The sequence below is a fragment of the Anopheles ziemanni genome, chromosome 2 (genome assembly GCF_943734765.1).
Source record: "Anopheles ziemanni chromosome 2, idAnoZiCoDA_A2_x.2, whole genome shotgun sequence".
In the NCBI taxonomy this organism is placed as follows: Eukaryota; Metazoa; Arthropoda; class Insecta; order Diptera; family Culicidae; genus Anopheles; species Anopheles ziemanni.
Window position 1 is genome coordinate 79731057 of NC_080705.1, and position 11154 is coordinate 79742210.

Here is an 11154-nt window from a genome sequence, read left to right on the forward strand (position 1 = left end):
GTTTTTGCAGGCCAATAAATATCTCTCCCTTATCATGCGTCGATATTGTCTGTGTAAGGAATGAATTGCAGGAAACAGGAAATAATTTGACCATGGTTGGATTATAATTGATTTTTGAAAAAAATAATCTCTGTACTGAGGAAAAGTTTCATTCATTCAACATACCCAAAACCGGCACGATCAATAATCAAACGAAGATCAACCATGATCAACCAGACATGAATGAACGTAAACAAAAAACGGCCTCCTCTGATGAACGGAATCAGAAGCCGCGCATGACGACGAACGTTAGCGTCCTACGATATCGCCGGTATTTGGAAATAATTTTGACTAACGTGTTTTGTAACTTCACCTCCATTTAACCTACACTGATGTGAACTGAAGTATTGGTACGAACAGCGTCACAACCTAGCGATATGAGAAAACAAGTTGCGCGAACCAGGAACGCGAAGTCGCAGAAACTGGACAAACAAATTCAACAGCAAGCCATTCCACAGCCAGCAGTCGTCCAGCGAGGACGCAAGTAGGAAAGGCGGTCCTCACACGTGTAGCAACAAAAAAATAAAAAAATGTTAAAGTGGATGAAAACGACGTTTTTGGTGTTGGCGATCGCATGTGCGATCGGTCTACCTTCGACCACGGATGGTGCTCGGATTCTGGGCATCTTTCCTACCTCTGCTCGTTCGCATTACATCGTTGGATCGGCGCTGATGAAGGAATTGGCCCGACGTGGTCACCAGGTAAGATCAATTTAACCATTGAAAGCTAGCGTATATTCTTTAATGTTGTTATTTGTTGTCAGGTTACTGTTATCAACCCGTTCCCGCAGAAGAAACCGCTGGAAAATTACCGCGATATTGATGTGTCCGTAGAAGAGGATATTATAAAGGGTACGTATTTCACAGTCGCCTGTGTCTTATCAAGATAGATAACCGGTGGGGGTGGTGATTGGTTACGTTACAGAATTGATACCCAACATGTTCGACATGGCCGACCAAAGCGTGTGGGAAGGCATAACGATGACGTACAAGTTCGGGCATATGATAACAAATTTCACGCTGCAGCATCCGAACGTCATCAAACTGATCAACTCGAACGAACAGTTTGATCTAGTAGTCCTGGAGAGTTTTCTGAACGATGCACACTTAGGTAGGACGGTAAGGGTTTGTAACGGACGAGAACAAATTAATTAATTTCTTTTGTTTCGATAACCTTTCGTTAGGTTTTGTGCATCGCTTCAAGGCGCCCTGTGTGGCCGTGTCGACCTTCGGTGCATCCCGGTGGACAAACGAAATGGTCGGTACGCCCTCGCCTACCTCCTACGTACCGCATCCGTTCCTAAGCTTCACCGACCGGATGTCGTTTGTCCAGCGTGTCGGTAACATGTTGATGACAATACTTGACGCCGCTCTCGGGCAAATCCTGGACTTCCCGGTACAGAGCGCGATGTACGAGGCGGCGTTCCCCGGGCCGAAACCTCCACTGGAGCATCTTCGGAAGCATTCCGTGTCGCTGGTTCTGCTCAATCAGCACCTCAGTCTCAGCTATCCGCGCCCGTACGTGCCAAACATGATCGAGGTCGGTGGAATGCACGTCAACCGCAAGCCAAAACCGCTACCCGAAGACATCAAGTCGATTCTGGACGGTTCGCCACAGGGTGTTATCTACTTCTCGATGGGCTCGAACATCAAGAGCAGCCAGCTACCGGTGGAGAAACGGGAAGCAATCCTGCGTGTGTTTGCCAAGCTGAAACAGACGGTCTTGTGGAAATGGGAGGATGAGACACTCCCTAATCGACCGAAAAATGTGATCGTGAAGGCATGGTGGCCGCAGGATGACGTTCTGGCACACCCGAACGTACGGTTGTTTATCACGCACGGCGGTCTGCTCAGCACAACTGAGGCGATGTACCACGGCGTGCCGGTGATCGGCATTCCGGTATTCGGTGATCAATATCTAAACATGGGTAAAGCGGAACGGACCGGCTACGGGATACAATTGCCGTATCAAGAAATCTCTGAGGAACGCCTATCGAAAGCCATCAACGAGATTTTGAATAATGAAAAGTACAAAACCGTGGCCGGTACCATTTCTGCGCGTTACCGTGATCAGCCACAGAATCCGTTGGATTTGGCCGTCTTTTGGGTAGAGTACGTTATTCGGCATCGGGGTGCCGAACACCTGAAATCGGCCGGCCAGGAGCTGGGCTTCCTGCAGTACCATGGGATCGATGTACTGGCCACTATCTTTGGTGGACCGCTATTGTTCGCTTATCTATTGATTAAACTGTTGTGTGGAGGGCGATCGAAGAACGCAAAGGTGAAGACCTCTGCTGACTCCAAGAAGAAACGAAATTAACGATTTTGCATTTCGTTATGCCAATCTTGAGGTATTGGTGCTGGTTGTGAGCATTCCATTGCTATACGGGTAAGAAGTAGCAAATAACCAATTTTCAACGAACAACGAATTGTAGCTATAATATTTTTAATTTTTAATAAACAAACAAAAATAAAGAAAAAAAATGAAAAACATACATTGTAAACTTCTGTGAGCGGACAAGAAAGAAGAAGAAATCTTTGTGGTAGAACTCACCCTTGCCCAACCGAAAATCGTCCAAAAGATGTCCATTGACCTTCAACGTGAGTCGACAATTTTCGAATCATAGCAACCGAAGAGGCTCTCGCGTGTACGCATCGCACATGACGTAACACGTTTGATCTTTCTATTAGCATGAACCGGTCAGATAAAAAAGCAAAACAACTTGTTCCTATTCAAAGTACTAGAACATGTGACGAACTATATCTTGGTTGCAGAGGTGATTAGATAAGGTTTAAAACCGACTCATTATTTCTCACAAGGCTTATCACAATGTGTCTGGTGATTTGCCACAATTCCAAACGGCACACGTACTTAAGTCGCCGACAAAAAATATGCTACATCATCGAACAATGACTTTTAGATACTAACGATGTATGTCTGGGTGGCTTGAAGTTGCGGCGTGATGACGAGTGCAAGCTCAAAAAGAGTGAAAAGAGCAGACTTTACACCTGCATTTTATTGCTTTCCCATAGAATTATATCTACGAATCATTAATGTATTTGATTCTATGTAAGTTTGCAAACAAGGTGCTACAGAAAATATAAAAATAGAAATAGGCGTTCTAAAGATTCTTAAATTTTATTTTGTCTGTTCTCTGAGACGTTTCAAGCCGGTCTTATGTTTAAGAAACTATCCCGATAACTTCAAGTTCATTAATTTTTCCAGCACATTCTCGTTAGGGTTTTCATCTTCTACAACTGAATCAGCTTCGGAATCACTACTTCCCACTTCATCGTCGTTTGAGTCAGAATCGTCCGAGTCCGTCGAATCCGAATCTTCTTCTCCCATGATTTCCATCAAAAGTTGTTGTACTGTTTCGTCCTCACCAAAGCCCAGGCTTTCCTGATGCACTTCAGCAAGCAACTGTGAAGAGACAAATAACAATGTGGGATTATTCTGAACACGTGTCACATGAAGCTAACGGTTGACACACTTACTTTTTCCAAGTCTTTCAAACATTCTTCTAGCAACTTGTCGTTCAATGCGAGTTCTAAGTAGCGAAGATAATCTTTAACATAATAATGATTCATGACTGCACAATCTGTTGCTTTAAATGCGTCGTATGCAAACATGAGCTCATGTTTAATCCACTCTCGTATATTAAACGATTCTGCACTGGTAAGCAATCGGTTCACACACGCTTTAGAAATTTCCTTGTTCCTGTAGAACGGATACGTGCATGATCTTCGATAAAACGATCGCAACAGTTCTTCAACGCTGTCAAACTCAACGAAAAACGACAGTGTTGCAGATATCCGTTGTATGTTGATATGCGAATTGGCTTCGTTGAGTTCGTTGCCATTCGTTAAGCGATCGTAGCAAATCGCAAGTAATATATCAATCAATCCAAGCAGTATTGCCCGATGATCTTCGATCGCTGTATATAGCTCTGGTTGGCGTTGCTTTTCCTCGACTATCACTCGAATGCGATAGCTTTGGTCGTCGGACAGTTTAGGTGCCGAAGGAGATCCTTCCAGGGTAAGACCAAGCTTGTCGATTTGAAACTGAATGTGATCCATTCCATAGTGTTCGCATTGGAAGTCTTTTACTTCTGCCTTGCGCATCAACTGCATCCGATCCGTTAAGGAATAAAGCTCGGGATGAGCTAGCATTCGCAGCTCCTGACTACTTTCCTAAAGCAAGGACATATGTTGTTAAACGGTTGTAAAAGAGTTGTTTATGAATTGATAAAGATAAACAAACCAGCACAAGGGGTCCATGATAAAGTTGGCCAAATCCATAGTGAAATAAATTCTTTGGTGGTTCAGTTTTTGTTGCTACCGACTCTAGCGGGATTCGGAAGGTAACTGTGTTCTTCTCGTAATCTATTTTATCTGGGAATGCTTTCCCTGGTGTTACGTCTGCGTCTAGAGTAATTCTAGAAATTTAAAAATGCGAGATACGCTTGAACCAAGCTAACGTTTTAACATTAATAACACAACTTACCTTGCATGATATGGAGCAGCCGTAAAGATGCATTCCCGAGGGTAAACATCGAGGACCAGATTACTCTCGTGTTCCACATCTAGTTCAGGGACTTCTAGTATCACCACTGCATGCTTGGGATCGAGCGATATGCTAAACTTTACACTATCGCTCATTTTTAACTCTTCGAAATTCAACTGATACAGGCGCTATTTGTTGACTACCCGCGCACTTTGCGTAGATATTTAAATACACGCTATATTTGTTTACAAACAACTACACGTGCTATCTTTGACAGTTCTTGAGGTTCCTTTCCTTGAGCGAATAATTCTATGATCGCGTGGATGACTAATGTGAAAGTAAAATTCATAATTCTTGCTACATTAACGAAAAAAAACAATTCTTGTACTAATGGGAACCTTATATAACGTAGAATAAGAAAACGGCACTTTAGGTTCGATGGCAAAAGTTGACACCTTAGTCCTGACTTACAATTTAGAAAAGAAAAAGTTAACAATGTTTCTCGCAATCACTCAATTCGTACCACTGCCGTTGAAATTCGACTGCAAATGGTCGCACCATGGCAGGTATGGATGTAAAAATCATATTGTCCCAGTGTACGCTCAATGCCGGCACTGTCCAGTTAGCCGAGCCGGTAATAAGCATTCCACCTTTCGGCAGTGGATTGCTGACGGAATTCGGGCGCTTTTTACGTTTACCGTTATCACAAACTGCACACGAGCTGCCGAAAGCTTTTTTCAGCCCTTCCATGTCGTCAAAAAGTGCCCTATCGAACAGCGTAAATTGCATCTCCCTCCGTATTGTGCCGGCCAGCTGACGATGCTCTTTAACAAGACACTCGGCACACAACCACTCGGTGTCCAGCAAGCAAAACTTGTGGTGCATAAGATACTCGCTGTTCACTTTGAAGCGTACGAAACAATCTGAGAAAAACAAAAGAAAATAATTGCTGTGACAAAGTTTTATGCTCAGTCTCACCACCCCGCTCGTATCTACCTTCATCCAAATGACGCGTCTGTGAACCTTCGTTGTACACCATCGATTCACAGCACACCACGCGGACAGTAACGTTCCTTTCCTTTCTTGCCCGAAGCAGGGCGAGACGTACGTCCATCAGCGTTAAAATGTACATGGACAGGCAGATAGATTCCTGTGCCCGATCGATGTAGCTAACCAGATAGGAAACGTTCGCGAACTTCATGTCCGACAAATTCGGGGAGCAATCGGCCGCGTTTATCCTGTTCATGAACCGCACCTCACATATTTCCTTGATAGATTTCCGCTTTCTTATTGCCTCCTGCACAAACAGATACACCTCGTAGACCGCTTCTGTGGCTAGTAGGAATCCAAATGCTGAAAATATTCTTCCGCGCCATCCTAGGGCTTTGGCGTACGAGAAGATTGGTTCCAAAGCACCGTTCATTTCCGAAGCACAGTTAAATTGCTGATTATTCTTATTTGGTACTTCCACTCGTAGGTTTTCTTTGGTACTGAAATTTTAGCAATGGCAGTCAAATTTAAGCGCGCGTAAGCTGAAAAATTTGTAAACAAAATACACCGGTTTAAGATTGACATTTCGAATTATTTCGAACATGAGATTTTCGTAAAATTGACTGACAGTTGCTGTCACGGCAAAGCGAATAAAAACAAATATCCTTGCTTTTGCTTTTAATTTGTGACATTTTCTGATCAAAGTAGAAAATATATCCTAAAAGAGTTCTCCTAGTCAACAAGAGGGTTTACACTGGAATTATTGCTCAGCATTGCAACATTTTGGATGCATTTAGTGCGTGAAACAGCTGATTTCCACTAGCGAGTGTACTGCTGATAAGCGCTACCCAACAGTACCCCCTGCTGGTACACTTCCTTTATCAGTGGGTTTAGTGTTTTCACCTCCGACAAGATTAATCTCTCCGTGCAAATCAATATGAGCGATGGAGCCAACGAAGGTGCAGATGGTGGACCACCGGCCCAACCAGTACTATCCGCAGTGGCCAGCGTTACAACGATGGACACCAGTGAACCGGCCACAGTACCTCCGCCACTACCACCAAGAGAGCATTTGGTAGGAATTGATTCCACAGCCGTCGACACTCGCACGTTCGGTCGCAGTGGAAAATAAAGTGCAAAGGTCGCAGTAGGCTAGAGCTCATACGACTGATGTTTCCATTTTCCATTTTGTTCCGCTCCGCAGATTGTTACCGCCATCAAGTTCCTCAACAACCCGAACGTAGTTCGTAGTGCCATAAACAAGAAGCAAGCATTTCTTCGGTCGAAGGGTCTAACGGAGGATGAAATTCAAATCGCATGCGAACGGGCCGGAGTGTTCACGGCGGACCCTGCCGCGCTGCCGACACAGACCGTCATCAGTATGGGCGTGGAGTCCAGTGGGGCCAGCTTTCCAAAGTCCAGCTACCAAGTACAGCCCCGACAAAATTTCCTCACCCGCATGAAGGACATGCTAAGTTCGGTTGCCATGCTTAGTGGACTGATGTACGGGGTCTATATGTTCTACAAGGTATGCCGAAGGCCCTCTTCACTATTTACAAATACATGATCATATGTTACATTTTGCTTATCTGGTGATGGTTGTTTGCCTTTTTTTAATCTCCCTCTTTTCGGCCTACTTGATCAACACGAAATCATTTTGTTTGTTTGCATGTGTTTGCTTAGTTGTGTTTTATTTTCTGAATGATGTCCTTTGTTCAAATAGTATTTTTGAAACTTTAAAGATTAATTTCCTTTTTAGAAATTTATAGAACCCCTGCTGTTCCGAACCAAGAAGAAGAAAAGCGTTACCGAGCAACTGACCGAGCTAAATCAGTCGGTAAACACGAAAATAGACACGCTGAACGGCGAGCTGACGAAGATTAAGGAGGAACTGAACCGGGTGAATCAATTGCACGCGAACATGAAGGAACTGAATAATTTCAAGGGCGATTTAGACTCCATCAAGGGTCTATTACTGAACAGGTTCGTCTTATTATGGAAGCGGGTCGCCCGATGAACTTTTATTTACCGATTTGTGCACTCTATTTTAGGAAACAATTTGCGGCACCAAATCTTCCGATCGTTCCACCGTCGATTCCTGCCTGGCAACTGCGTTCCCAGCAGCACCAGCCGCCAAGCAGTGAGGGCGAGCACGATAAGAACGACGACAACGATACCGGTTCCGGATCGGGCTCGAGCGAAAACGATGTGGTGCTGAAGAACAGTGATAGCAGCCTGGAGATTATGTAATAAGAGTTATCGTAGTTCTAGTTTTAGTTGCTTTCGAACACTACCCGCTGGTCTGTTTTTTTCCCCCGGTTGGCAATCGGATTAATTTCCCCGCCTTGTTTTAGACTCCAGGATGCCGCTCTATAATAACACCACACCATATCTCTCTATCTTTTTCCCCGGTACTTTGCAGATCGTAATCCTCTAAAGTTTACCGGGACAAGACAGCAAGATCGAACTGCGCGCGAATGGACGACTATCTTCATTTTCAAAGATATAAACAAGCATACGACGACGGGTACGAAGCGTAACACGGAAGCGATTGATGTGGAAGCGTTAAGAACAGTTTCATTGCAATATAAATTACCAACCAAACAATAGACTTTGTGGTTAGGCGTGGGGAGGATTAAACGCGAGGGATTGACCAACAGTACCAACTGATGACTCCAAAATGCAATTACATTAAGGCAACTATTGTTTTTAATCACTTCCACAATAGTAACAGGATAACCCATCATCGCGTATTATAGTGTTCGTTTGATTTAGTTTTCCGCTTGAACAAGCTTTATCGCCAACATGGGACATGGGAAAAGCTAGATGTGTATAAGTTCGTTTTAAATAGACTTACGATATTCGGTATTCGGAGATACGGAATAACAGTTCGGCAGATAGCGAAATGGGCGAAAAGAGTGTTGTTTTTTTGTGAAGAAATACGGTGGTTGGTTAGAAATTAGAGCGAGAATCGAAGAAGGATGGTAAAGATAATGATGTACCTAGCACGACGAAATAAACTCAGTCTATCCAGTTCAATAGATATCTTACTTTGTTCGTATTTGTAAGAAAGGAGAAAACCTTTATGCATTTTTTTTCTCTTCTTAAAACACCACAGCACCGTATGTTGCTTTCTTATGTTTTATTACTGTTTCATTACAATCTAGTTTTTTGTTCCGTCTTCTGCGGCCACGGGTGCCCCCCCATAGCCAGCCCCTTTTCTTTTCTTGCCGGTTCTTACGATTTACGTTAGCTGTAGTAGCTTGGTTGGCTCCTTACTTTGCCACGCGCGTGTTTGCCTACGTCTTTTGTTTTCTCTGTTGTCTCCTACAATGATGTTAACAAGTAGAATATTTACAATATGCTCAGCACATCGCACTAGTGGGTCTCCGTCGGATGTCGGTGTGTTTTGTAGGTTTCGGGTTTGTTGCGATTCCGTCCGCGCGTCCTGTTGTAGGTATTACAAAGTGATTTATGGGTTTACTTATATGTAGTGCCCCTTGATTACTGTTGTCCGCAATACTTATTTGATCAATTTCTGCCAATGTCTTTCATTGTGACATTTGTCATATTTCGCGTGTTTTCTGTCCTTCCATTTTTTATTTCCTTTTTGGATCGTTTTCGAATTACAACGTTTGTGTCTGCCCTTGATTGTTTCTAGTATCGTTTACTGGTGTTTTATCCAGTCATTTATAGTGTTACTGTTTTGTTTCTTCCATTAGGTGCTCACGTTTTGATTGTGGAGTTCACTATACTTCATTCGTTTCCTATGCTGACTTTTAAGAACACCTTCTCACGTTGGGGTTGGTTTTGTGGCTATCTTTTTTGTTTTTCTTCAACAACATTTTGGCTTCCATTTTTTTCAACACAGGGCACACGCAACACTAACATTGCACTATCGTGCACGTTCTCTTTGGACTGCGCATTTTCGTGACGGCGTGTATGTTACGCTGGCAGACATCAATGCTGCATCATCATGATCACCGATTTACCGCTTCCCTTGTTTTGTACCGTATTGTTCAATTATACGTAGTAATGGTTTTTGTTTTTTTTTTATTACCTTCAGAAGATTTTACATGATCGTTGCATTATTTTGTTCACTTCGTGTGTCTCGCCGCCATACGACGTGAGTTAATGAGAGTTTTTGTGTGTCTTTTTTCTACAATCATTTATTTAGTATGTATGAAATGAATTTTCTACCCCACGGAGGTTTGGATCAAAACGTTATGCAAAGAAATTACGCATTTGAAGTGTGAAATTGTTGGAGCAAAATAAGTTTAAAAGAACGAAAGATAAGGAGGTAGAATTCTTAGTCGGTAACATTAGATAACTTACTAAACAAACGAAAATAAGCAACGATAAACGGGTGAACATTGCTCTGTGCTAGCCATTCTTTTCACATAATTTAAACCCCGACACGAAAACCTAAGCAAAAGTTTATCGGCATGGTCGATTTGATATGCAAAAGACGAAAAATGAAAAAAAAACAGAAGAAAGCAATAAATAACGGTAAGTTGGATTTCGCTACAAGTTCTCGATTGCATGCAACAGAACAAACAATTATACGACGGTATTTTTTACTGATAAAATCTAGCTTCGATTCTAATCCCCTGAGCCGGGTTTTATTTTTTAGCAACCAGATTTACCCACCGGCTATGGCCACCATTACCATAGCGGGTGCTGTGTGATCTTAACGATACACCGATATAATGATTGAGCAAACAAGGGTTAAATCATTTTACATTATTTTCTTATCATTCCCCGCTCGGAAGCATCGTATTCTGTGTGTCTCACTCCTGCCATTAAATATTGAACGCATTGCAATTAATCTCGGTTTGGATCTTACGAGTTCTTGCCAATGCTCTCGACAATTCTCTCAACGAGCAAATTCTTTACGCACTTATTTACCACTCGCAAATTCCCAACTGAATGGCCAAATGCAAAACAGTTTTCTTTTGCAGGACAAACGCGATCGTGCTGCGCGAGCGCGTACCTGGCAGCGTCGGGATCAGCATTATATTACTAAGATACTTCCGTTACTAAAAACTACGTGCAGTTGGTTGGGGTTCTGTGTGTTTTTTTATGAAGCAGCTTGTTTCGCTATTCTTCTTCCGTTTGTCTGCCTTTTTCTTGCAATTGGATGTTCTGCCTGGGTAAAAACCGAACCTTTGGTTTTAAGCGAAGGAGCGGAAACAAGTCCACCAATGGGCGAAGACCTGTACGTTTTCTGTGTCCCAGAGGTCGCCCACCAATAATACAGAAAAACTCGATCCATTCGAGTGGCAAATGACTTGAAGACAAAACTATTCTAATCGCTTAGCCAAACCCCGAGAGCCTCATTCATTATCGTAAATGATTAAAGGGAAGAAAATTCTGTACAAGTATGGGTGAAGGAACTAACTTTCTCCCGTGTTCGAAAGTGTCTAGTTTCTGGTCTCGTTCGTTCCCATCATGACGTTCGCGTTCTCACCGTAAGTGGTGACATTATAGGAAAATACTACTACTACACGTTTTTCCTGCTAGCTCGAACCACACCGCGAAGTGAGTAAAACTAATAACAAAATTAAGTTTTAACGGGCTTTGCGCTAGGAGGGCAAATTATAGTAACAGGTCCTATAT

The 11154-nt window shown here is 43.0% G+C and overlaps 4 protein-coding genes across 4 annotated transcripts; 2 read left to right on the top strand and 2 right to left on the bottom strand.

Annotated features, from left to right (window-relative positions):
- The first annotated feature begins 569 nt into the window (after positions 1 to 569).
- On the top strand, positions 570 to 2358 carry LOC131294462 (UDP-glycosyltransferase UGT5-like). Its single transcript, XM_058322509.1, has 4 exons — positions 570 to 740; positions 803 to 890; positions 964 to 1149; positions 1223 to 2358. The coding sequence occupies exons 1-4, from the start codon at positions 570 to 572 to the stop codon at positions 2356 to 2358; spliced, it is 1581 nt and encodes a 526-aa protein (XP_058178492.1).
- Positions 2359 to 3163: 805 nt separating this feature from the next.
- On the bottom strand, positions 3164 to 4721 carry LOC131288920 (protein SHQ1 homolog). The gene is made up of 4 exons (XM_058318102.1): positions 4546 to 4721; positions 4303 to 4477; positions 3537 to 4232; positions 3164 to 3462 (listed from the first exon to the last, which is right to left on the bottom strand). Exons 1-4 carry the CDS (start codon positions 4698 to 4700, stop codon positions 3229 to 3231), a joined length of 1260 nt encoding a protein of 419 aa, XP_058174085.1. The 5' UTR covers positions 4701 to 4721; the 3' UTR covers positions 3164 to 3228.
- Positions 4722 to 5010: 289 nt separating this feature from the next.
- LOC131288929 (uncharacterized) lies at positions 5011 to 6034 on the bottom strand. Its single transcript, XM_058318113.1, has 2 exons — positions 5542 to 6034; positions 5011 to 5468 (listed from the first exon to the last, which is right to left on the bottom strand). The coding sequence occupies exons 1-2, from the start codon at positions 5966 to 5968 to the stop codon at positions 5035 to 5037; spliced, it is 861 nt and encodes a 286-aa protein (XP_058174096.1). The 5' UTR covers positions 5969 to 6034; the 3' UTR covers positions 5011 to 5034.
- Positions 6035 to 6293: 259 nt separating this feature from the next.
- On the top strand, positions 6294 to 8263 carry LOC131288949 (peroxisomal membrane protein PEX14). Its single transcript, XM_058318134.1, has 4 exons — positions 6294 to 6610; positions 6740 to 7063; positions 7295 to 7518; positions 7587 to 8263. The coding sequence occupies exons 1-4, from the start codon at positions 6473 to 6475 to the stop codon at positions 7783 to 7785; spliced, it is 885 nt and encodes a 294-aa protein (XP_058174117.1). The 5' UTR covers positions 6294 to 6472; the 3' UTR covers positions 7786 to 8263.
- Positions 8264 to 11154: the final 2891 nt, after the last annotated feature.